The sequence below is a fragment of the Microcaecilia unicolor genome, chromosome 1 (genome assembly GCF_901765095.1).
Source record: "Microcaecilia unicolor chromosome 1, aMicUni1.1, whole genome shotgun sequence".
Classification (NCBI taxonomy): Eukaryota; Metazoa; Chordata; class Amphibia; order Gymnophiona; family Siphonopidae; genus Microcaecilia; species Microcaecilia unicolor.
The window spans coordinates 182,405,018-182,429,695 of NC_044031.1; the positions used below are offsets into that span (position 1 = coordinate 182,405,018).

General features: G+C 45.6%; 1 protein-coding gene across 1 annotated transcript in view; it reads right to left on the reverse strand.

The window, feature by feature from the left end:
* Nucleotides 1–24,678, reverse strand: part of ST13 (ST13 Hsp70 interacting protein) — a 201,386-nt gene that overhangs the window by 150,676 nt on the left and 26,032 nt on the right. The window contains exons 3-4 of the mRNA XM_030203001.1: nucleotides 19,559–19,634; nucleotides 1,079–1,149 (exon numbers count right to left, since the gene is read on the reverse strand). Of these exons, the coding sequence (XP_030058861.1) occupies nucleotides 1,079–1,149; nucleotides 19,559–19,634 (147 nt within the window). The remainder of the gene's footprint in view (nucleotides 1–1,078; nucleotides 1,150–19,558; nucleotides 19,635–24,678) is intronic.

A 24,678-nucleotide genomic window follows, 5' to 3' on the forward strand; every position in this document is an offset into this window, starting at 1 on the left:
TGAGTGCCCAGGGGAGACAGCAAAGCTGAGTGTATGCCCTGGGGGTGGGGGCAGAACAAGATTAGTCTGTGCCACTGGTGTGGGGGGAAATTAAGCTTGAGGGTGTGCCATGGGAAGGGTGGGAAAGACAGAATGATTGTTGGGGGAGTAGAGAAAAAAGAATGAGAGGTAGGGGTATGCCTAGGAAGAGGGAGAATGGGAGAGGTAGGGGTATTGCATGTGGGAGAAGATTTTGGGGCCAGAATTAGGGGTTTTGCAGTTGGAGTGAGATGGAACTGGGGAGGCTGGAGATTGAGAAGGGAAAAAGGAGGGAGGAAATTTCAGGCCTTATAATAGGGAAATTCTGTGTAAAGACACTAAAAAAAAAACAATGCAGAATTTTTAAATATTGGGCACAGAATATTCAAATATTTTGCGCAGAATTCTCCCTGAAAGAGTTCTTAGTGTTTCACACAGAAAAGGTTTGTAAAGTTACTTCCAAAATGTCTTTAAAACAAAAAAGCACAATCTGAATAGGAAAAGCTTAAAAAGCAATAATGAATTACCAAAGAAAGTATTAATGAAAGGCAAAAATTAAATTACTGACTGGTAATGATAAAAAATTTCCAAGTCATAATGGCATTCAAGGATAATAAATTTGGAACTGTGTGTGTTGTTTCATAGCTTTTATGTTCTAACTAGTCAGCCAGTCTTGATCTGAATAAGGCAAAAACCAAAGCCCTGTGCTCAAATGCTATTCCCTTTAACCTCTCTGGAAACTTGAAATCTTATTGATGGGTCATGATTGAGTGCATCTGTTTGCATGCAAATGTAATGCTGTATACTCCAACTGTGGTACGATTATGGAAGGTTACTAAACACAGCTGGCTTTCTAGTCCAGCTTGAGGGCTTGCTAACTGTTGCTGTTTTCTGTCATCAAGGTGGAGTTTTACTGCTTCTCACTTGCTAACTAATTATAATTAGACACCTCTGACAGCCAAGTAATACAGCTACAATTTACTGTTTCATTTAGGATTTGTGCAGTAAGATACAAGTCTGGTCAGAAGTGAATCTAGGCTGAAAATCTGCTGTAGAATACCTCCACATTTTCATCTCCCATTTCTTGGGGCTCTTCCTTGTCTGGCTCAATCACCCCCTCATTATCGATTTCTGTAAACAGAGAGAAAAAAAAGAGAAGTGAAAATAGCAAAAAGCAAAAAGTACACAGTTGAGGATTTATTAATCAACTTTACAAACAGATTATTCCCCCCCTCCCAAAAAAAAGCTAAATTGTTTATTGTTATTGTTTATTTAGGCATGATATATCACTAGGACAACCAATGCAGTTTATAAAATGTCAGTTACAAGAAAGTAATAAAAAGAACTCCAGCCATAGTACATGAAAAGGTAGGGAAGACATAGGAGAGAAAAGAAACTCTCATATCAAAACATGCCGTGTAAGCCATCTGAACTTTGGGGGAAGACTAAAGAAAAAAAAAAGATAGGTTAGTGAAGGGCTCAACAAGCCACAGGCACAATGTCACCATGGCAACTAAAAAGGCACCTAAGGTTTGCAGGCCAGTCACTGGGAGCCTTTTCTTTTTCTCTCTTCTCCCATGGTGAGTCAGCAGCTGTCCTGACATCCCCTGCACCCCCGGGGTCCAAATACTTGTCTCCTGCTTCTTCCCATACTCGTGGCACTTCAAATCTGTTTCCTTGCTGCAGACAACCCTGGAACTTTGCCTCTGCATTCCCCCCCCCCCCCCCCCAGTTAATGTAATGTCCTGTTTACACAGGGGCAGGACATGCAGAAGAAAGGTTCCAGGGCTAGATGCAGACAGCCTGTGTTGATCACTGCTGCAGCAAAGAGACAAGTTTGAAGCGCCATAGGGCATGGGAAGAAGCAGGAGAGGTATTTGGACTCACAAAGTGGGGGGGGGGGGGGGGGGGGGGGGGGGGGTCAAGAGAGCTGCCAACTCAGTTGGAGAGGAAAGGACATAAGTACATAAGTAATGCCACACTGGGAAAAGACCAAGGGTCCATCGAGCCCAACATCCTGTCCACGACAGCGGACAATCCAGGCCAAGGGCACCTGGCGAGCTTCCCAAATGTGCAAACATTCTATACATGTTATTCCTGGAATTGTGGATTTTTCCCAAGTCCATCTAGTAGTGGTTTATGGACTTGTTCTTTAGGAAACCGTCTAACCCCTTTTTAAACTCTGCTAAGCTAACTGCCTTTACCACGTTCTCCGGCAACAAATTCCAGAGTTTAATTATGCGTTGGGCGAAGAAACATTTTCTACGATTTGTTTTAAATTTACTACACTGTAGTTTCATCGCATGCCCCCTAGTCCTAGTATTTTTGGAAAGCGTGAACAGACACTTCACATCCACCTGTTCCACTCCACTCTATTTTATATACCTCTATCATGTCTCCCCGCAGCCGTCTCTTCTCCAAGCTGAAAAGCCCTAGCCTCCTTAGTCTTTCTTCATAGGGAAGTCGTCCCATCCCCGCTATCATTTTAATCGCCCTTCGCTGCACCTTTTCCAATTCTACTATATCTTTCTTGAGATGCGGCGACCAGAAATGAACACAATACTCAAGGTGTGGTCGCACCATGGAGCGATACAACGGCATTATAACATCCTCACACCTGTTTTCCATACCTTTCCTAATAATACCCAACATTCTATTCGCTTTCCTAGCCGCAGCAGCACACTGAGCAGAAGGTTTCAGTGTATTATTGACGACGACACCCAGATCCCTTTCTTGGTCCGTAACTCCTAACGTGGAACCTTGCATGATGTAGCTATAATTCAAATTCTTTTTTCCCACATGCATCACCTTGCACTTGCTCACATTAAACGTCATCTGCCATTTAGCTGCCCAGTCTCCCAGTCTCGTAAGGAGAATGAGCAGCAAGGAGACAGGTTTGAAGTACTGTGGGGTTAGGGGCTCAGGAGAGATGCTAGACTGGTAGGAGAAAAAGCGACATAAGAAAATCTGGACCTGAGGTGGGAGGGGGAGATGAACTACCAGGGGGGAGTGGGGAAGATAGGGACACATGCTGCACTTGGTATAGAGGAGAGATGCCGGATGAAGGGTGGAGAAGAGACAGTGGATCATCTGGGAAGAATAGGAAAGATGCTGGGCCATGTTGGGTAAGGAGGGTAGAGGGGAAAAAAGCTGATGCATGTGGGGAGGTTCAGGGACAGTGGGCATGGGGGTCAATGCTGGATAGAGAGAGGGTAGGCATGGGGGTCAATGCTAGATAGAGGGTAGGGATACAGAGTATCAATACTGAACTGGGTGGGGTTAGGAAAACAGAAGGGAAATGCTGGACACAGAGGAAGCCTATTGTCAGGGAAAAGAGTGATAAGGACACAGAGGAGTGATGCAGGGATACAGAATGGAGATGTTGACCACGGGAAGTGAGATGCTGAACATGGGGGCAGAATAGGCATAGGGACAGGGACACAGAGGGAAGATGGATATGGAGAATAAATGTCATATGATAGAAAACCATGGGAAGACAGAAGTAGAAACCAGAGATGGGACCAATAAAAAAAACAAAAAAACAAAAAAAAACGTATATACACACACACAAATGAACAGACAAAAGTAGAACAATAACTTTACTTCCTACTTAGTGATTAGAAAATGTCACTTTTTGATATATGCAACAGCCAGAGCTGGTATTAGACATGGCCGAGGTTCATGGCAGAAATTTGGGAGGAGCCCCAAAGATCTGTACCAGACTATGCCTTCTTTGGGTTCAGGCAGGTTTGGGGTCCCCCTCTGGCTAAGGAATCATGGACCATTGCCCTGGTTGCACTCTGCTCTTAACATTATCCCTGACATCTGGTATCTTTATATTTTGCACAGTACAGGGGGAAATGTATCTCTTTCTATTTCTCTGGTGGTGTTCTACATGCAAGGTCTGACTTCTTGACATTTCAGTTTAGTTTCTGTCTACATATTTGTATTTATAGTTTGAGGTTACTTATGGGAAAATTAGGTTCTTACCTTGGTAATTTTCTTTCCTTTAGTCATAGCAGATGAATCCATTACGAATGGGTTGTGTCCACCTACCAGCAGGGGGAGATAGAGAGCACTGAAAAACTATAGTGCCTCTTGGCCAGCTAGCTCCATCTGCCACTCAGTATTTGAAGCTTCCAAAGCAGTGTTACACTGCAAAGTAGAATAACATGAACTTTCCTCACAGTGAACGAACGCCCCAGAACAGGAGCAGTAATTCAAAGGAGGGACGAACTCAACCTCCTGTAACAGAACAGAAATCCTGAAGACCGTTTTCCAACTTCTCCCAATGAGGGAACATATCTACAGGAAAAACTGAACCCAAAACAGCAATCAATCAATCAGGGCGGGCTCATGGATTCATCTGCTATGACCAAAAGAAAGAAAATTACCAAGGTAAGAACCTAATTTTCCCTTCCTTGTCATCAAGCAGATGAATCCATTATGAATGGGATGTATCAAAGCAATCCCTAGATAGTGTGCGAATGGGCCACACCACGCGCCAGCACTTGTACTCCAAAATGCGCATCCCTCCTGGCAACCACATCCAGCCTGTAATGTCAGACAAATGGGAGCTTAGAAGCCCATGTCGCTGCACTGCATATCTCTTGAAGAGAGAGTGCTCCAGTTTCAGCCCAAGAAGAGGAAATCGTTCTTGTGGAATGTGCCTTAAAGGCTTCAGGCGGAGGCTGGCCAGACAGCAGATATGCTGAAAAAATAGCTTCTTTGAGCCAACGAGCCAGAGTAGCTTTAGACGCTGGAGACCCTCTGCGAGGACCTGACAACAAAACAAAAAGGTGATCAGAGGTCCTGAAAGCATTTGACATGCACAAATACTGCAACAGAGCCCTTCGCACATCTAGAAGGTGCAAATGCAGAAATGGGTCTCGACAGGACAGTACCTGGAGCTCAGACACCAGTCTCGCTGAAGTAATGGCCACCAAAAAGACCGTCTTTAGGGTCACATCCTTCTACGAAGCTCGCCTAAGCGGCTCGAAGGACGAACACTGAAGGGCCTTTAAAACCAACCCCAGGTTCCAGGCCAGACACGGAGCCCGCACGGGAGGACGGAGCTGAAGCACCCCTCTAAGAAACCGTGCCACCTCCGGATAAGCAGCCAGGGAGAGGCCAGCCACCTTCCCCCGAAACATGCTAAGGCTGCAACTTGAACACGCAGGGAATTATAGGCTAAAGCCTTTTTCTAAACCATCCTGCAAAAAGTCAAGTATCAGCGAGACAGAAGCCCGCATGGGTGTAATCGCTTTAGCAGCACACCAAGCCTCAAACTGGCGCCAAATCCGAGCATAGGCAACGGAAGTGGAACGCTTGCGGGCCTGAAGGAGAGTGGAGATGACCTTGTTGGAATAGCCCTTGTCTCTCAATTGCGCCCTCACAAGAGCCATGCCATAAGACCAAAGCAGCAGGCGTCCTCCTTATTTACCGGCCCCTGTGACAACAGGTTTGGTACCAGAGGCAAAGGAAGGGGAGCCTCCACCAGCATCCGCTGGCAGTCCACAAACCACGACTGCCTGGGCCAATCCGGGCCAATGAGAACCACCTCTCCTTGATGTAGCCGAATCCGCAGGAATACTCGCCCTATTAAGGGCCCAGGAGGGAACACATACAGGAGGCCCTGAGGCCAGGGCTGAGCCAAGGCATCCAACCCCGTCGAGCGAGGATCTCTCTGTCTGCTGTAAAGCACGGGACTTTGGCATTTGCGCTTGACGCCATAAGATCCGCTATGGGCGTCCCCCATTTGGCACAGATCTGAAGGAACACTTCGTCTGCCAGTTCCCACTCCACTGGGTTGATGTGATGCCTGCTTAGATAATCGGCTTGCACGTTGCTCTGACCTGCAATGTGAGCTGCCAACAGAAACTGCAGATGAAGCTCGGCCCAGTGGCAAATCTGCGCGGCCTGCGAGGCCAGTGCCCTGCACTGAGTGCCGTCTTGTCGATTTATGTAGGCCACTGCTGTCGTATTGTCCGACAGAACTCTGACTGCCAGTCCCTCCAGGGTCGTGTGAAAGGCCAGAAGTGCCTGGAATATCGCTTTCAACTCCAAGCGATTGATGGACCACTCCGACTCCTCGGGTGTCCAGAGACCCTGGGCATGCCTTCCCTGGCAATGTGTCCCCAGCCCTGCAGGCTGGCATCTGTTACCACCAGGCACCAATCGGGAAGTGCTAGTGGCATTCCTCGCCGCAGCATGCTGTCTGAGAGCCACCACTCCATACTGAGCCGGGCCGCAGGGAGCCACGTGAGTCTGCGCAGGTAATCCTGAGATATTGGAGACCATCGTTGAAGCAGGGAACACTGCAGAGGTCTCAGGTGCGCTCTCGCCCATGGCACTACTTCCAAGGTGGCCGTCATCAACCCCAACAGCTGGACTATGTCCCAAGCTCGCGAGCGAGGCATCCTCAGGAGCAGACGGACCTGGTTCTGAAGCTTGCACCGCCTTTGCTCGGATAGAAAGACAAAACCCGAGGCTGTGTCGAACCGGACCCCCAAACATTCTAGAGATTGAGGGGGGGGGGGGGGGGGGGATCAGGTGACTTTTGGGTATATTGACGACCCAGCCCAGAGATTGAAGTACTGAGACCACTCTGGCTGTTACATGATGACTCTCTTCTGCAGAGTCCGCTCTGATGAGCCAGTCGTCTAGGTACGGGTGAACCCGGATACCCTCTCGCCTGATAAAGGCAGCTACTACCACCATTACCTTGGAAAAGGTTTGGGGAACTGTGGCGAGGCCAAAAGGCAAGGCCCGAAACTGGAAATGTTTTCCCAACATCGCAAACCGGTGAAACCGGTGGTGCGGGGGCCAAATAGGAATGTGCAAGTAAGCTTCTTTCAGGTCCAGAGACGTGAGAAACTCTCCTGGCTGTACCGCCGTCATGACAGAGCGCAGGGTTTCCATGCAAAAATGCCGCACTCTTAGTGACTTGTTGACTTCCTTTAAGTCGAGTATGGGCCGAAAAGACCCTCCTCTTTGCGGCACCACAAAGTAAATGGAGTAACGACCGTAGGCGATCTTGGCAGGTGGCACAGGGACCTGCAGGGGAGATAGAGAATACTAAGAGGCAGATGGAACTAGCTGGCCTTGGCCTCTTGAGGCACTTTGGTTTTTCAGTGCTCTCTATCTCCCCCTGCTGGTAGGTGGACACAACCGATTCGTAATGGATTCATCTGCTTGATGACAAGGAATCTGTATTTGGTATTTGTGTTCTGTGTGTGTGACCAAGGCTAAGTGTTCTGTTAGATGAATTTTCTATGAAGCAATCTATAGTTATTTGGCTTGTTCAGCCACAATAATATTTAGGGCATTTCTGTTACGTGTGTGTTGTTTGGAGTGGGGGGGGGGGGGGGGGGGGGGGGGGGGGGAGGGATCAGAAAGAGGTGGCAGTAACAACTGGGTGAGAGAGAGTATAGAAATAAACAGGCTGCCTGGGTTCATTAGAGGAGGGATGGATTAGCTGTGTTGGGAGGAACAGAGAAACATTCTGGATGTAGGTTTGTGTTTGGGGCAGAAAAAGGTGGCAGAGTGCATTTGGGAAACAAGAGAGGAGAAGAAAGATGGCCATGCATATAGGGGGATGGGCAGGGGGGGTTCAGAAACAGGTGGCAGTAACAACTGGGTGAGAGTATAGAGCTCTACAAGTAGCAAGGTGATTTTATTTTGAAAAGCTGGGAGCTACTGGTGAAATACACATAAGGTCAATTGATTGTTGGTGGTTTTTTGACACTGAACCCTAAGCTCGATAATGCTATGAGTGGAGCAAGAAAGACAAAGCCTCCATCAGAAAAAAATTATGGAGCTCTATTAACTAATTCAACAAAGTGGACAAATAGAAGCATTTATATCTTAAGACATAGGATTATACTTTATATTCCAGTGGCCATGATTCATATTCTCAAACAGATTTTTAGCACGTAAAGGAATAGTACAACTAGTGAGTGCTCCAGCTTGGTCCGATTTCAAATCACATTGTACCTTAAAGAAATACAGGGTGGCATTGGATGACAAATGAGATCCCACTGGGACAGCTTAGAAAAAGTAACTGAGTGAATTTTAATAGCCCTGGGAGCATATGAGAGAAGGTAAAAAAAGCCAACACATTGCATAGACAAATGTTGCAATGGGAAGGCCAGCTTAACAAGGCCAATAATTCTCAGCTGGTTTATCAGCAAGGGGGGTAGGAGGGTATGTGAAAATTTAATGCCTGCTGTCCTCAGAGAATACCTGCTACAGGTAACTTTCTCCAAGGACAAGCAGGCCTATAATTCTCAAGTGTGGGAATCCATAGCTACCAGGCTCACCGAAAACAACCAACAGTAGTCAATTGGATCCAGCAATGGCAAGAGCAAAAAAAAAAAAAAATTAACCTGAAACTATATACAATCTGAATGTCAGTGCAACCTGGAACAGAATAAAACAAACCTAGGAGGGTGGAATTGGCTGGCAGATTGCATTCCAAAGGGAGAACCCATCCAGATGTGATCAAAAGAAACAAAAAGCTGGGTGGACTGGCTGTAGGGCCAAGTCCACTCCAAATAAAAGGCCAATACTCACTTCAGTAGAAGGTGTGCAGTGAGCTTTCGCCAGGTGGGCATGAGGTTGGGGAAGAATGTTGACAAGACAATAGACTGGTTTAGATGGAACTTCGACACAACCTTAGTCAGGAACTTAGGGTGCATGTAGAGGACTACTCTTAAGATGAAACTTCGTATAAGGTGCATCCGCAACAAAGGCCTTAAGCTCACTGACCCTGCAAGCTGAAGAACTGCCACCAAAAATATGGCCTTCCAGGTCAAGTACTTCAGTGGACAGGAATCAAGTGGCTCAGAACTGCCACCAAAAATATGGCCTTCCAGGTCAAGTACTTCAGTAGATAGGAATCAAGTGGCTCAAAAGGAGTTTTCATTAGCTGGGTGAGAATGACACTGAGGTCCCATGATACAGGTGGAGGTTTGACAGGGAAAGGGAAATGGGACTTGATATGCCGCCTGAGGTTTTTGCAACTACATTCAAAGCAGTTTACATATATTCAGGTACTTATTTTGTACCAGGGGGCTTTATCAATAGCAAACATCATGGGCTTACCCTCTACACTTTAATAAGCACTAATCGCACTGAGGTAAACCCCTACGAGTTGGTCTTGAGACCAGATTCGGAGAGGTGCAGAAGGTATTCAAGCAGGGTCTGTGCAGGGCAAAGCACAGGATCTAGGGCCTTTCCCTCACACCAGACAGTAAACCTCCTCCATTTGAAATAACAACATATCTTAGTAGAATCTTTCCTGGAAGCCAACAAGACTTTGGAGACACCCTCAGAAGATGCAAGGAAGCAAAAATTCTATGTTCTCAACATTCAGGCTGTGAGGGCCAGAGACCAGAGGCTGGGATGCAGAAAAAAGAGCCCTCGTTCTGCATGATGAGGGTCAGAACACTTAAATCTCTACAGTTCTTAAGAGAATAACTACAGAAGAGGGAACCAGATCCCCTGGAGCCTGCAGGCAGCGATCAAGATCATGGTCCCACAGTCTTCCTTGAGTTTCAGCAAAATCTTTCCCACAAGAGAAATGAGAGGATACGCATACAGAAGTCCTCTTCCCCAAAGGAAGAGGAAGGCATCTGACACTAGCCTGTCTTGGGCCTTGAGCCTAGAACTGAGGGACTTTGTGATTGGACTCAGTGGCAAACAGATACTACTACTACTTATCATTTCTATAGCACTACTAGATGTGCGCAGCGCTGTACACTTGAACATAAAGAAACAGTCCCTGTTCGACAGAGCTTACAATCTAATTAGGACAAACAAACAGAACAAATAAGAGATAAGGGAATTGCTAAGGTGGGGATGATACGATAAGGGTACTGAACAAGTGAGTAAGGGTTAGGAGTTAAAAGCAGCATCAAAAAGGTGGGCTTTTAGCCTAGATCTGAAGATGGCCAGATATGGAGCTTGACGTACCGGCTCAGGAAGTCTATTCCAGGCATATGGTGCGGTAAGATAAAAGGAACGGAGTCTGGAGTTAGCGGTGGAGGAGAAGGGTGCAGGTAAGAGAGATTTACCCAGTGAAAGGAGTTCCCGGGGAGGAGTGTAGGGAGAGATGCGAGTGGAGAGATACTGAGGAGCTGCAGAATGAATGCACTTATAAGTCAATAGATCCACTAAGGGGTGAGAAGATCTCGTGGGCATGCAATTGCTAAGGAACCACTCATGCGGTTGTATGACCCTGCTCAGCCTGGCGGCCAGGCTGAATTTGCCCACCAGGTAACTGGCCTTGAGGAGCTGCTGGTACTCCCAACACCACATCGGACAGCCTCCTGACACAGAGGGTGTGATCCTTGCCCAACTGCTTATTCATGTAATACATGGCAACCTGATTGTCTGTTTGAATGAGTACAATTTGGCTGTTCAGCCGATCCCTGAAAGACTTCAGAGAGTTCGAGATTGCCCGGAGCAACAGTAGGTTGATTTGGAGATCTGATTCCTGGGCTGGCCAAGCACCTCGAGTATGAAACCCATTTAAGTGCGCTCCCTACCTTGATGGCATGCATTCGTCATCAGCACCTTCGTGGGCTGTGGAATTTGGAATGGGAGTCCCAGAGTCATATTGGATTGAATTGTCCACCAGAGAAGGGACTGAACCAGCTCTGGAAGAACTTGTAACTTAGACATTCTCTAGGTTCCTCGTGGCCTAACAACACTGGGATGCTAGGGTCCACCGGGCAGCTCTCATGTGAAAACACGCCATGGGTGTCACATGAACAGTAGAGGCCATATGGCACAACAATCTCAACATCTGCCGGACTGTGACCTGCCAGTTGCTAGAACTTGAATAACGAGGGCAAGAGCATCTGCCTGTGCCACAGGGAGCAAATAGGACTTGCAGTTATTTAAAACAAACCCTAGTAGCTCTAACACTCAAATAATTCTCTGCATGGACTCCTGAGCACCATCCCGCAACGTGTTCTTCACGAGCCAGTTGTTGAGATAGGAGTACAGATAGACTCCCAGTCTGCCTGTCATGGAGACGAAAACTCATAGGAACACTTTTTTCAGGTCCATCGCAAGTAGAAAGCCTTTGAGAGAATCTGTGGGACCGTTGGATCAGCAAGGAGCAAAAGGAGCATTCAGAGTGGACAAGGCCACAGCGGAGAAAATGAATGAATTCTTTGCTTCGGTCTTTACTGAAGATGATTAAAAGATCTACCTAAACCAAAATGGTTTTCAGGGGTGGCGATGCGGAGGAACTGAAAGAAATCTCAGTGAACCTGGAAGATGTACTGAGCCAAAGTGACAAGTTAAAGAGTGATAAATCATCTGCTGCTAGTAATCTGTAACCTGTCGTTATAATCATCCTTAGTACCTGGAGGGTGACCAATGAAACGTTTTTAAAAAGGGTTCTGGGGCGATTCAAAATTACAGACCGGTAAGCCTGACTTCAGTGCCGGGCAAAATAGTGAAAACTATTATTAAAAAAAAAAATTGAAAACACAAACAAATATGGTTTAATAGGACAGAGTCAGCATAGGTTCAACCAAGCAAGGTCTTGCCTCACTAACTTGCTTCATTTCTTTGAAGGCATGAATAAACATGTGGATAAAGGGGAGTCTGTTGATGTAGTATATCTAGATTTTCAGAAAGCTTAAGTACCTCATGAGAGACTCCTGAGAAAATTAAGGAGCCATGGGATAGGAGGCAATGTCCTTCTGTGGATTAAGAATTGGTTATTGGACAGAAAACAGAGGGTCGGGTTGAATGGTCATTTTTCTCAATGGAGGAGGGTGAATAGTGGAGTGCCGCAGGGATCTGTACTGGGACCGGTGTTATTTAACATATTTATAAATAATCTGGAAATTGGAACGAGTGAGGTGATTAAATTTGCAGATCACACGAAACTGATGAAAGTTGTTAAAACGCATGCAGACTGTGAAAAATCGCAGGAAGACCTTATGAAACTGGAAGACTGGGCGCACCCAAATGGCAGATGAAATTTAATGTAGAGAAATACAAAGTGATGCACATTGGGAAGAATAATCCGAATCATAGTTATCTGTCACTAGGGTCCACATTAGGACAGCATTCATAAAAAGACCTAGGTGTCATCGCAGACAATACTTTGAAATCATCTGCCCAGTGTGTGGTGGCTGCCAAAAAAAACAAAAAAAAAAAACAGGTTGCTAGGAATTATTAGAAGAGGGATGCAAAATAAGACTAAAAATATTGTTAATGCCTCTGTATTGCTCCGTGGTGCGACCTCACCATGAGTACTGTGTGCAATTCTGGTCGCAGTACCTCAAAAAAGATATATATATGAATTAGAAAAGGATCAAAGAAGAGCGACCAAAATGATAAGAGAGGATGGAACAGCTCTCATATGAGGAAAGGCTGAAAGAGGTTAGGGCTCTTCAGCTTGGAAAAGAGACAGCTGAGGAGGGATATTATTGAAGTCTACAAAATCCTGAATGGTGTGGAACGGTGGAGGTGAATCGATTTAAAGTACAAGGACCAGGGGACACTCAATGAAACTGCATGTAAATACTTTTAAAACAAATAGGAGGAAATATTTTTTCACTCAAAAGAATAGTTAAGCTCCAGAGCTCATTCCCAAAGGACGCGGTAACGGCAGTTAGCATATCTGGTTTTAAAAAAGGGTTGGACAAGCTCCTGGAGGAAAAATACATAGTCTGTTATTGAGATGGACATGAGGGAAGCTGCTGCTTGCCCTGGGACAGGTAGCAAGGAACGGTGCTACTAATTGGGTTTTGACCTGGATTGGCCAGGTCACTGCTGGAAGCAGGATACTGGGCTAGATGGACCATTGGTCTGACCCAGTATGGTTATTGTTATGTTCAAGTGGCAAAGGCCACGTGGAGCCACAAGAACACAACATGCCCCACAGCACTGGTTTTTCCTCAGTCGAAGCTGCCATCAACAGAACTCCTCAGGAGACAACACCCCTGAACCCAAAAGGCCAGCCTTAAATGCTCCAGGAAAAAAAAAAAAAAAAGACAAAACATTCCCCCCTTTTTTTTGGCCTGTCTGCAACCAGGGGCTTTCAAGCAACCCCTCCCAGGACACAAAGTGGGGGGAGGGATCAATGCACAAAGAAACAACAGCTCAGGTGGGGGGAGGGGAGGACCCAGAGCCCAGAGTGTGCACCCCCAAATCACCAACCCAGAGGCTCTTTTCTAAGGAAACTAAGTTCATCCCAAAAGGAAACCCCTAAAACTGGTCTCCCCACACCAGTACTGGAATGCACAGGAGCTACTTACCATCTGCTGGAGAATGAGAAAACTGGCTGGTTCAGGGATGTACAGGATCCCTTATAGGGCAATGTCACAGCCTTAGTAGTTTCAGTCTCCACATGCTGGCAGGAGAACAACTCACTCCTATGGACTGGTTTGGAAAGCCAATGAGGAAGTGTGTGCAATTCTGGTAGCCGTATCTCAAAGAAAGATATAGCGAAATTAGAGAAGGCTCAAAGAAGGGCAACCAAAATAATTAGGAGGATGGAACTTCTCTCATATGAGGAAAGGCTGAAGAGGTTAAGGCTCTTCAGCTTGGAGAAGAGACAATTCACACATGGTAGAGGTTTATAAAATCCTGAGTGGATTAGAATGAATAAATGTAAATCGACAAAGAATAAAGTACAAAGACTAGGTGACACTCCATGAAGTTACATGGTAATGCTTTTAAAACAAAACAGGAAAAAATATATTTCTTCACTCTCTGGAACTCATTACCAGAGGATGTGGTAAACAGAAGTTGGTGTATATCACCGAGCTGCAATAAGCTCATGCATAGCTTCATGAATATGAAAAGATACAGGAGGTCTCTTAGTACCTGACATAATAAATGGAGAAGAACTACAGAACTGAGAAGCAGGGTAAGAAATGTTTAAAGTCACCATTGAACCAACTCCCACTCTCAAAAACAGCCTAGGAGGATCATCACCTCCCAGTCTGCTTCTGAAATGTCTAAGTCAGGGCTATCTGCAAAACTAGGACAGTCAGAATACACAGATAAAACCTCCTCTGAGTCCCGAGAAGAACATTCTCCAAATCCTGCGAAACAAAGTTTTCATTTCTCAGGAACCTGCTCCTCAAAAGCAACGTGAGGGGAAGAAGGAGAAGCAGTTTGAACTGACTTTAATAAAAAGGCCTGATGAAATAAAAGAACAAATTCAGGTGAAAACAGCAGGGCAGACACTTCTACCTTTGCAAAACCAACATTCAGTGACACAGTAGGGAGCGAGAAACCAGTTGACAAAATGGTCACCGAAGCTGCACTGAGCCCACCAAAATAGCCATCGGAGCGGAGACTGAGTACCGATGTCCAAAGTAAAAGCAGCATATCCACAGAAGTAAAGCAAAGTACTACTACTACTCATTTCTATAGCACTACTACTAATAGTATTTGTATAGCGCTACCAGACGCATGCAGTGTTGAACACTTGACATAAAAATACAGTCCCTGCTCAAAGAGCTTACAATCTAGGTAGAACAGACAGACAAGACATTAACGGGCAAGGGAATTAATGGGTAAAGAGGAGGAGGGCATATGAGTAGTGGTTAGGAGCCAAAGGCAGAAGTGAAAAGGTGGGCTTTCAGCATAGATTTAAAAACAGGTAGAGATGGAGCTATGGGTTCGGGAAGACGGTTCCAGGCATAATGTGCTGCGAGATAAAAGGAACGAAGTCTGGAGTTAGCGGTGGAGGAGAAGGGGGACGATAAGAGATTTGTTCAGAGAGTAGAGTTCACGGGGAGGAATGTGGGGAGAAATGAGAGAGGAGAGGTAATGAAGGGTCATAGAGTGGATGCATTTAAAGGTCAGTAAGAGGAGTTTGAACTGTATACGGAAGCGGACAGGGAGCCAGTGAAGTGATTTGAGGAGTGGGCTAGTGTGGGCATAACGATTTTGGCGGAAAATAAGTCATGCTGCAGAATTCTGGACAGATTGGAGAGGAGAGAGATGATTGAGTGGAAGACCAGTGAGAAGTAAATTACAATATAGTCCAAGCGAGAAATAACAAGGGTGTGGATAAGGGTTTTGGTGGCGTGTTCAGAAAGGAAGGGGCGAATTTTGCTAACGTTGAAGATAAAGAAGCGACAGGTTTTGGCGATTTGTTGAATATGATCAGAGAAGGAGAGAGAGGAATCGAAGATGACTCCAAGGTTGCGAGCCGAGGAGACAGGGAGGATATGAGAGCTATTAACAGAGATAGAGAAAGGGGGAATAGGGGAGGTGGGTTTAGGGGGAAAAATGAGAAGTTCGGTTTTAGCCATGTTTAATTTGAGATGGCATTGAGACATCCAGACAGCAATGTCAGACAAGTAGGCAGAGATTTTTTTTTGGATTAAGGTTGAGATTTCAGGAGTGGAGATGTAGATCTGAGAGTCATCAGCGTAAAGATGGTAGTGAAAGCCATGGGAAGAGATTAGGGCACCAAGAGAAGAGGTATAGATGGAGAAAAGGAGTGGGCCAAGGACAGATCCCTGAGGCACACCAACTGAAAGCGAAAGGAAAGTTGAAGAGTATCCACCATAGTGAACACTGAAAGTACAAAGTGAGAGGTAGGAAGAGAACCAGGAAAGAACAGGGCCCTGGAAACCAAGCGAGGATAGCGTATCAAGAAGTAAGGTGTGGTCAACAGTGTTGAAAGCAGCGGATAAGTCAAGAAGGATGAGGATGGAATAGACACCTTTGGATTTAGCCAGAAGCAGATCATTAGAGACTTTAGTAAGTGCAGTTTCAGTAGAGTGAAGAGGGCGAAAACCAGATTGAAGTGGGTCAAGAATAGGTTGAGAAGAGAGAAAGTCAAGACAACGGTGGTGAACGATGCTCTCAAGTAATTTGGAGAGGGAAGGGAGATGGGGCGATAATTGGAGGGACATGTAGGGTCAAGTGAGGGTTTTTTAAGGAGTGGAGTGGCAATAGAATGTTTGAAGGCCGTAGGAATACAGTGGAGAGTGAAAGATTTAGGATGTGACAGATGACAAGGATGATAGTAGGAGAGATAGTGGTAAGTAGGTAAGTAGGGATGGGATCAGAGGAACAGGTAGTACATTTAGAGGAGGAAAGAAGAAGGGCAGTTTCTTCAGTAGAAACGTCTGAGGAAGAGGAGAAAGAAGGAAGGAGAGGAAGGACAGTAGGGGGTGAGGACTAAGGGAGAGAGAGGTGGGGAGGATTTGGATAAAAATTCAAGGTTAATCTTACGGATTTTATCATGGAAGTAATCAGCTAGGGTCTGAGGAGAAAGAGAAGGGGGAATAGGGGAGGAGGTACTTTGAGAAGAGAGTTCAGTGTAGCGAAGAGAAGTCGAGGGTTAGAACCAAGGGAATTAGTCAAATGGGTGAAGTAATCTTGTTTGGAAAGTGAAAGGGCAGATTGGAAGGCGTTTAGCATGAATTTGAAATGAGTGAAGTCGGCATGGGTGCAGGATTTAAGCCAAGAACATTCTGCTGAATGGGCGCAGGAGCGAAAATAGCAGATTCTAGAGGTTAGCCAAGGCTGGGGTTTGGTACTCCTAGCAGGACGGGGCATGGGAGGGGCAAGAGTGTCAAGAGAGAATAGTATCATAGGAAGAAACAGCTTCATTCACAGACTTAGATAGAGTGGTGGTAGAGAGAAGGTTAGAGACACAAGAGGATAGATTAAAGAGGTCAATAGCTTGAAGATTCATAGAAGTGGGGGATGAGATTGGGTGAGACTGGAGAGGAGGGCACTTAAGTGAAAGTTATTAGATGATGGTCGGATAGGGGGAGATCAGAGGAATAGAAACTCGAGGGAAAGCAGTTAGAGGAGAGGATAAGGTCAAGACACTGACCACTTTGGTGAGAGGGTGCCGAGCAGCACAGTTGAAGATTGAATGAGGACGTTAGGGCAAGGAATTGGGAGGCATAGGAGTCGGATGGATCATCAGCTTGGATGTTAAAGTCCCCAAGGATAATGGAGGGGGATGAAGGATTATGAAAGGAGAGCCAGGCGTCAAAGTCAGTGAGAAAGGATTGAAGAGATTTATCAGGGGGGGCGATAAATGACTGCAAGACGGAGAGGCAGGGGAGTGAAGAGGTTGATTGAGTGGACTTCAAAGGACGAAAAACAGTGAGACTGGGGTGTGAGAAGAGGTTGAAATTTGCAGGAGGGAGAGAGCAGAAATCCAACACCACCGCCGCAGCCGGTAAGGCGAGGGGTGTGAGAGAAAAGATAGCCACCATGGCAAAGGGCCGCAACGGAAGTAGAGTCATCAGGGGAGAGCCAAGTTTCAGTTAAAGTAGATGGAGAGAACGAGAAATGAAAAGGTCGTGAATGTAGGAAAGTTTATTACAGATGGACGTGGCATTCCAAAAGGCGCAAGAGAAGGGAAAGAAGGAAGGTGGAAGGAGAGGAATAGAGATGAGATTAGAGACATTGTGATGTGGTCTGCATAAGAAGGGAGAGGGCAGAAGAGGAGGGCCAGGATTGGGATTGATGTCACCGGCAGACAGTAAGAGAAGGAGTAAAAGAGAGCGGAGGAGAGTAGGAGAGGTGTGGCCACGAAGGCGAGAGGTACTCAGGTAGAATGGGGAGGGCAAAATGGAGGGAAGAAGGCGATGAAGATTAGAAGCTGAGAAGGGGGAAGGGGGTAGGAGAGAAGGTACTACTAGATGTACGCAGTGCTGTACACATTATATACAAGTACTTTCTCTGTCCCTAGGGGGCTCACAATCTAAGTTGTTTTTTTTTTTTGTATCTGGGGCAATCAAGGGTTACGTGACTTGCCCAAGGTCACAAGGAGCTGCAGTGGGAATCAAACCCAGGTTGCCAGGATCAAACTGCTGCACTAGCCATTAGGCTACTCCTCCACTCAAGTATGCAGGAACCGGTAGTTGAGAGTTTACCCCTCCAGTGCGCACAAGACTTAATAAGCTCAGACAAAGAATAATAAATATACTCCCAGAAAACAGTCAGTTTCATGACATCCAAGGCACTGAAGCCCCACAATCTTCCCACAGCACAACCACTCTCAAAAAGAACAGGAGGCTACCTTTTTTTATATACAAATGAGGCAGGAGAAAGAAAGAATGGAAGACTGAGATAAAGAAGAAGAAAGTGGCAACAGGGGAGAAGGGAGAGACCTAGACCACTAGGTTTACACGCGAGGCACATTTTATTCTTAACCCCAAACGCAACTGAACCTGCAAGCAGCACAGGAGGCCACACAGAAGTCACCACAGCGCACAGGAGCTGCTATCCCACCTGCTGGAGATAGAGAATACTGGCTTGGTTGTTAAGCACAGGAGCTTATGAAGCACAACTCATTAGAGTTCTCTATCTGAACCTGAAGGCAGATTGTCACAACCCACTTGTCCAGACTGATCCTTGGGATATAATGGAAACAGCTTGGCATATCTGAGTTAAAAAAAAAAAGGTTTGGACAAGTTCCTGGAGGAAAAGTCCATAATCTGCTATTAAGATAAACATGGGAAAAGCCACTACCTATCCCTGGGATCAGTAGAATGGAATCTTGCTACTATTTGGGATGTAACCAGGTGTTCTGCCCTCTGACAGCCTTGCACTAGTTTATAATGTGACTCTAAAATGTGTTTAATGCCTTTACTGTCATTCTCACTTCTAAGGATCTTCATTGCTGCAGTTCCCACTGCAAAGATACGTAAGCAATGCATTGTGTGTAATGTAGCTCACAGTCAATGCAGCCACACTTGCCTGTCTGTGTAAGAACTGTTACCATTGGTTTGTGCTGCTGCCCAGACCTCCTCTCTTTCTCAGCCAAGCTTGGCTCCTTTGTCTACCTGCTATCATTTCCTGGTCATTCTTACAGTCTCTGTCCTGAGCGGTCAGCCAGGTATGACCCTTCCCTCCAATCGATGGCTGTCCTCTAGGACCACCCCTTGCTACCCAATGGCAGGCTCTGTCCCCACTGGTCTTTACCTTCTCCTCCCTGGGCCTGTATGAGTCTTCTTGACCTCCCTGTCTCTCTCGCCATGAGGCATCCTCCATCTTGCTTCAGACAGCACTTGTTCTGCTTCACTCCTTGGAACGAACTTGTTTTTTTACCTTGAATATATCTTTCTAATGAGATATTGCGCTCTCCAATCACGCAGCTCTGAGCTACTTCCACCTATTCGACTATTTTCTCACCTCTGCAATAAAGCTGCCGCTCCTCAGATTTCTACCTCCAACCACTGATACAGCTCTCAGAATTACAGAATCTCTGGGCCCTGGGGCAACACTTATGAACATCTGACTGTGAGTAAATTATCTGTATTTATTCAATAAAAGAAACTTCAGAAAAGAAAGAGACTTCAGGTGTGTTCTGGTGTGCCAAGGTTATACTTCAAGATATTGAGACTTTACAGTTAACAAGTCTTAAGAGGCTTGACACCAGGTACTGATAAATTGGACTGGCCACTGCTGAAAGCAGGATATTGGGTTAGATGGACCATTGGTCTGACCCAGTGTGGCTATTATGTTCTTATGCACCTGAGATATGGCAGGGTTTGAATGGAGCAGACCTTTGGCTTACCCAAATCGCTCTCTTCACTTTCTGGTTCTGCTTGTTTAGACGGTTCTTCTGCTGACTCCTCCTTCACTCTCTCCTCCTAACAAAATGGCAAAAATAAATTGTGTCACTATTACAACTCCCAACAGGTCAATATAATCAATCCCTAGGGCTTATCTGCAATAACAATTCTAGACACAAGAGAGAGAGAGAGAGAGAGACACACACACACACACACAGGTAACTATACAATTTCAAGACTGATGTGATCAGGAATGTTAACAGTCCAGTAATACAACAGAAGGCAAATGTTGAAAGCTCACCTCTTTAAGCAAGCCTACTCCAATGTCCCAACCTAATCTTACCAACTTCCTTTCCCATTTCTGTTCTGACTTAGATGCCGACCTCATCATTGGTTTTACTTATCCCTCCTCCCCATTCCCTCTCTACGCATCCCATCCTTCTCTTCTCCATCTCCCTTTTATTATATCCTTCCTTACCCCTTTTCCCCCAACTTATATTATCCTATCCTGTCTACCCTATTTTATCCTAATCATACAATATAAAACTCAATTTATCAAGCTCAACTTCATAATGTTTCACTATCGTTTTGAATTTTCTGTTATAAGACTTTGTATTTCAAATTACTATGTAAGCCGCATTGAGCCTGCATTGTGTAGGAAAGCGCGGGGTACAAATGTAATAAATAAAGATAAGGGACAATAAAGACACAGGCAAAACTATTTTACCCACATATATTAAGCGGTGTTAGTTAAAGGAGAAAAGTGTTGGTTTTCTTATATTTTCTATATTGCCTTCAATATAATCAAGGTTACTTACAATATAAAAATAAAAATAAGAGGAGCAAAGGGGGTAAATAGGAAAACAGCAGAGAAAGAGAGAACACTCTGAATTACACCAAATTACAGTAGTTTATACAGCCAAAGGTACTGGCATTCACATGTTCTGTGAGGTTAAAACTGTTATTTATATCATGGTGGGACCCTCAACATGCTTATTTCCTAGGGCAAGAGCCGGTGCTAGAAATTCTGGTTGCATGCTTTTCTACTTTGGGTATTAAGTGTATTTTTTCACACCATTATTTCCAATATGCTTTCCATTCATTTGTCTTCAAATTTTGTGTGCGTCCGTTGATGGCTCTTAAGTTAAAGGAGATATGAGAGCCTCCCTCTCTTTCATCACTCATGGACACAGAAGGATGAATTGACCAATGTGTGACTGGGACCATCTGCACAACACACAACAGTCTATACTTAAGGTGATACCTCCATCGGTCTGTTTTTGCAGATTTTAATTCCCTCCACACTCCCCATACATTCATGTGGACCAACAAGGTATCCACAGTACCTTAAAGTAAAGAGATTAAGATCAGGTCTCTTAAATATTTCAAAAGCAGCTGTCAGTTTCTTCATTTAAGAAGTCAGCACTAAGGTTGGAAAAAATTTTTTTTAGGGAGGGGAGAAAATGGAAACCTTTCATCTTACTCGAGTGCATAGTTGTGCCTTGGAAAAAGTAACCATAAAAAAATAAGCAGGTACAGATGTGTAAAAGTATTTTTTGTCCTGAAATAATCAAAAAGGAAAAAAGTATCTAATTATGATTACTACAGCAAACTGAGGTAAAACTACCTACTGAGTTTGCAGAAATCCAGGCATTTAGCATGTGAAAAATGTTACAGCTACTTTACAAACAGAGCTCACACTAATTAAACCAGCATTTTTCAACCGATGTACCACAGAAATCCCGATATGCCACGGGAATCCAATGGGGATTTCCGCTAGGATATATGAAGTTTCATCTTCCACCCGCGCCCTGCACCCCCACCTGAACCGGTATCTTCCACCCATGCCTCCCTGAGGTCCACCAACTGTTTTTATTCCTTTCCTCCCCCCTCCCTCCCGACGCTCTTCTAATCTTTGCATTCAGTGCCAGCAATCAAGGCAGGGCCAATCCTGGAAGCTTTCTTTCTCCAGCGCTCACTTCCTCTGATGCAACTTCTTGTCCCCACTTAGGTGGGAGCTGCAGAAAAAAAAACTTCAGGGACCAGCCTGCCTCGATTACTACTGCTGACTGGCACTGAAAGAGAAGGTTGGAAGACCGTTGGGGGGGGGGGGGGGGGGGGAAGGGATGAGGAAAGGAATAAAAACAGTTGGTGGACCTCAGAGGAGGGGGGGCAGGTGGAAGATGTCAGTTCGGGGTGGGCCATGGGTGGAAGATGCCTGACCTTGGGGGGGAAGGGGGTGCGAGAGAGAAAAAGGAGAAAAGATGATGTCCATCAGCTGAGCAGAACAGGGTAGGCAGGGAAACAAAGATGCCTGACCACAGGGCAGGCAGGGATGTAGGAGGAGGTGTGAACTGGAGAGAAGAGCGATTGGATAAGGTAATGAGAAAGAGAGCAAGAGAGAGAGGCTGGAGTAATGGAGGAAAGGAGAGAGATGCCGAGTGGGGAAGATAGGTAAGCAGAGGGAAGAGTGGGAAAGACACTGAACCCAAAAATGGAAACAGAACAATTGAGAGATACCTGCCCCTGGATGAGGGGGAAAAGATGGGGCACTAGAAGGGGTAGGGGTGGTGAGTGGGCAGATGCAGGACAGGACAGAGGGAATGATGGTGGACATAGAGAGAGAAGAAAATGTCAAATGGACTGGAGACCCTGGAAAGAGCAGAAGATGGGACTCAGAGCTAGGGGAACAGAGAAGATGATGATTGGGAATTGGGGACTGAGTTGGAGAGTGTTTGGGGGGGGGACTATGGAAGGGAGAGATGGAGAGAGACTTTTTAGGGGATAGCGAGGATCTGGCAATTAGTAGGTAAGAGTGAGGGTGTGTTGATGGGTTGGGGGAATAAGCAAGGCTGACACATAATGTGAGTGACCTGGTAGACTGGACAGAGGAGAGGAACTGGCACTGAAAAGGGATATCAGAGGAAGGGGATGGGTCTCTGAAGGGGTTTAGTGAGGGTGGAAATTGGGTTAAAAAGATGGTTAGAGAGAGGCAATACGAGTGGGAGTAGAGAATAAGATATTAAAAGCATAGCATGGAGACAAGAGAAGAACGGAGAGACAGGGATGGAGCTGGAACTGGTGAGGGAATGAGATCTAGTGCAGGATAGGTGAGGGCTGAGAGGGAATGTGCAGAGGATATAGAGCACACTGGATGGACTGTTCATGTCCTTATCTGCCATCATCCACTATGGTACTATGAAATGTAGGACTAGGGAGAGAGACAAAGGGAGCAACGGGAATGCTGGAGAAGGGATGAGAGGGAGATGAAAAAAGCCAGTAGACAGATAAGAGATGAAAAGGAGTCTAAAAAGTGAGAGAAAAAAAAGAATAGGGGTAAAATCAAATAGGTAAATAAAGGCAAAGAAAAGTGGAAAAAATACAGATCAGTGGCGAACAGATACAGAGAAGAAAAAGAAGAAGACAAGATAGAACAAATGGAAATAATTTTGAAGACGCACACAAGGGGTCAAGGAAGGAGGTTCTTTTTGAGGGGCAAGGAGGGAGAGATGTGCTGGACAGGGAGGTCAGTTAGGGAAGAGAGATTCAATCCAGTGGGTGAAGAGGGGGTGCAGAAAGATGAAAAGGCACCGGACTTGGGGGGGGGGGGGTAAGGAAAGAGGTTCCAGGATCCGCAGGGAAAGGAGGAGGAGGAAAGACAACACCATAGAGGAAAATGAGGCTGCACATCAAGGGAAGGGGTGGGGCGAGACAAGCTGCACATAAAGGGAAGGGGTGGGGCGAGACAGGCTGCACATAAAGGAAAGGGGTGGGGCGAGACAAGCTGCACATAAAGGAAAGGGGTGGGGCGAGACAAGCTGCACATAAAGGAAAGGGGTGGGGCGAGACAAGCTGCACATAAAGGAAAGGGGTGGGGCGAGACAAGCTGCACATAAAGGAAAGGGGTGGGGCGAGACAAGCTGCACAAAGTTATTCAAATCGCAGGATTGTGAAAAATTACAAGAGGATCTTACGAGACTGGGAAACTGGGCGTCTAAATGGCTGATGACATTTAATGTGAGCAAGTGCAAAGTGATGCATGTGGGAAAGAGGAACCCAAATTATAGCTAAGTCATGCAAGGTTCCACATTAGGAGTCACGGACCAAGAAAGGGATCTAGGTGTCGTCGTTGATAATACATTGAAACCTTCTGCTCAGTGTGCTGCTGCGGCTAAGAAAGCAAATAGAATGTTAGGTATTATTAGGAAAGGAATGGAAAACAAAAATGAGGATGTTATAATACCTTTGTATCGCTCCATGGTGCGACCGCACCTCGAATATTGTGTTCAATTCTGGTCGCCATATCTCAAAAAAGATATAGTGGAATTAGAAAAGGTACAGAGAAGGGCGACGAAAATGATAAAGGGGATGGGACGACAAAGCAGCTAGGGTTCTTCAGCTTGGAGAAAAGGCGGCTGAGGGGAGATATGATAGAGGTCTATAAAATAATGAATGGAGTTGAACGGGTAGATGTGAAGTGTCTGTTCACGCTTTCCAAAAATACTAGGACTAGGGGGCATGCAATGAGTAGTAAATTTAAAACGAATCAGAGAAAATTTTCTTCACTCAACGTGTAATTAAACTCTGGAATTCGTTGCCAGAGAATGTGGTAAAGGTGGTTAGGGCTGCACAGTCACTTGCTAAGTAGTAGTAGTAGTAGCACTGCACACTAATTCTCAGTCTCCCTCTGCTTGTAGGCGTGCATAGTACCCCACTCGCCGGGAACGGTCTGCAATTGTCTTCTACCTCCTGCTACATGCAGAAATGTATTCCAGATTACCACCTCCCTTTCTGTTACTAGTACTGCCTTCTAGTGCTCCATCCCCACTGCTTTCCTACTGGCTAGATCCTACCTACCGGATCTTCTGTTACAATGGAAGAAGGCAGGGGAGGCTAATTTTATTGGAGTTTTAAAAAGGTTTGGACGGCTTCCAAAAGGAAAAGTCCATAGACCGTTATTAAATGGACTTGGGGAAAATCCATAATTTCTGGGATAAGCAGTATAAAATGTTTTGTACTTTTTTGGGATCTTGCCAGGTATTTGTGATCTGGAATGGCCACTGTTGGAAACAGGATGCTGGGCTTGATGGACCTTTGGTCTTTCCCAGTATAGCAATACTTA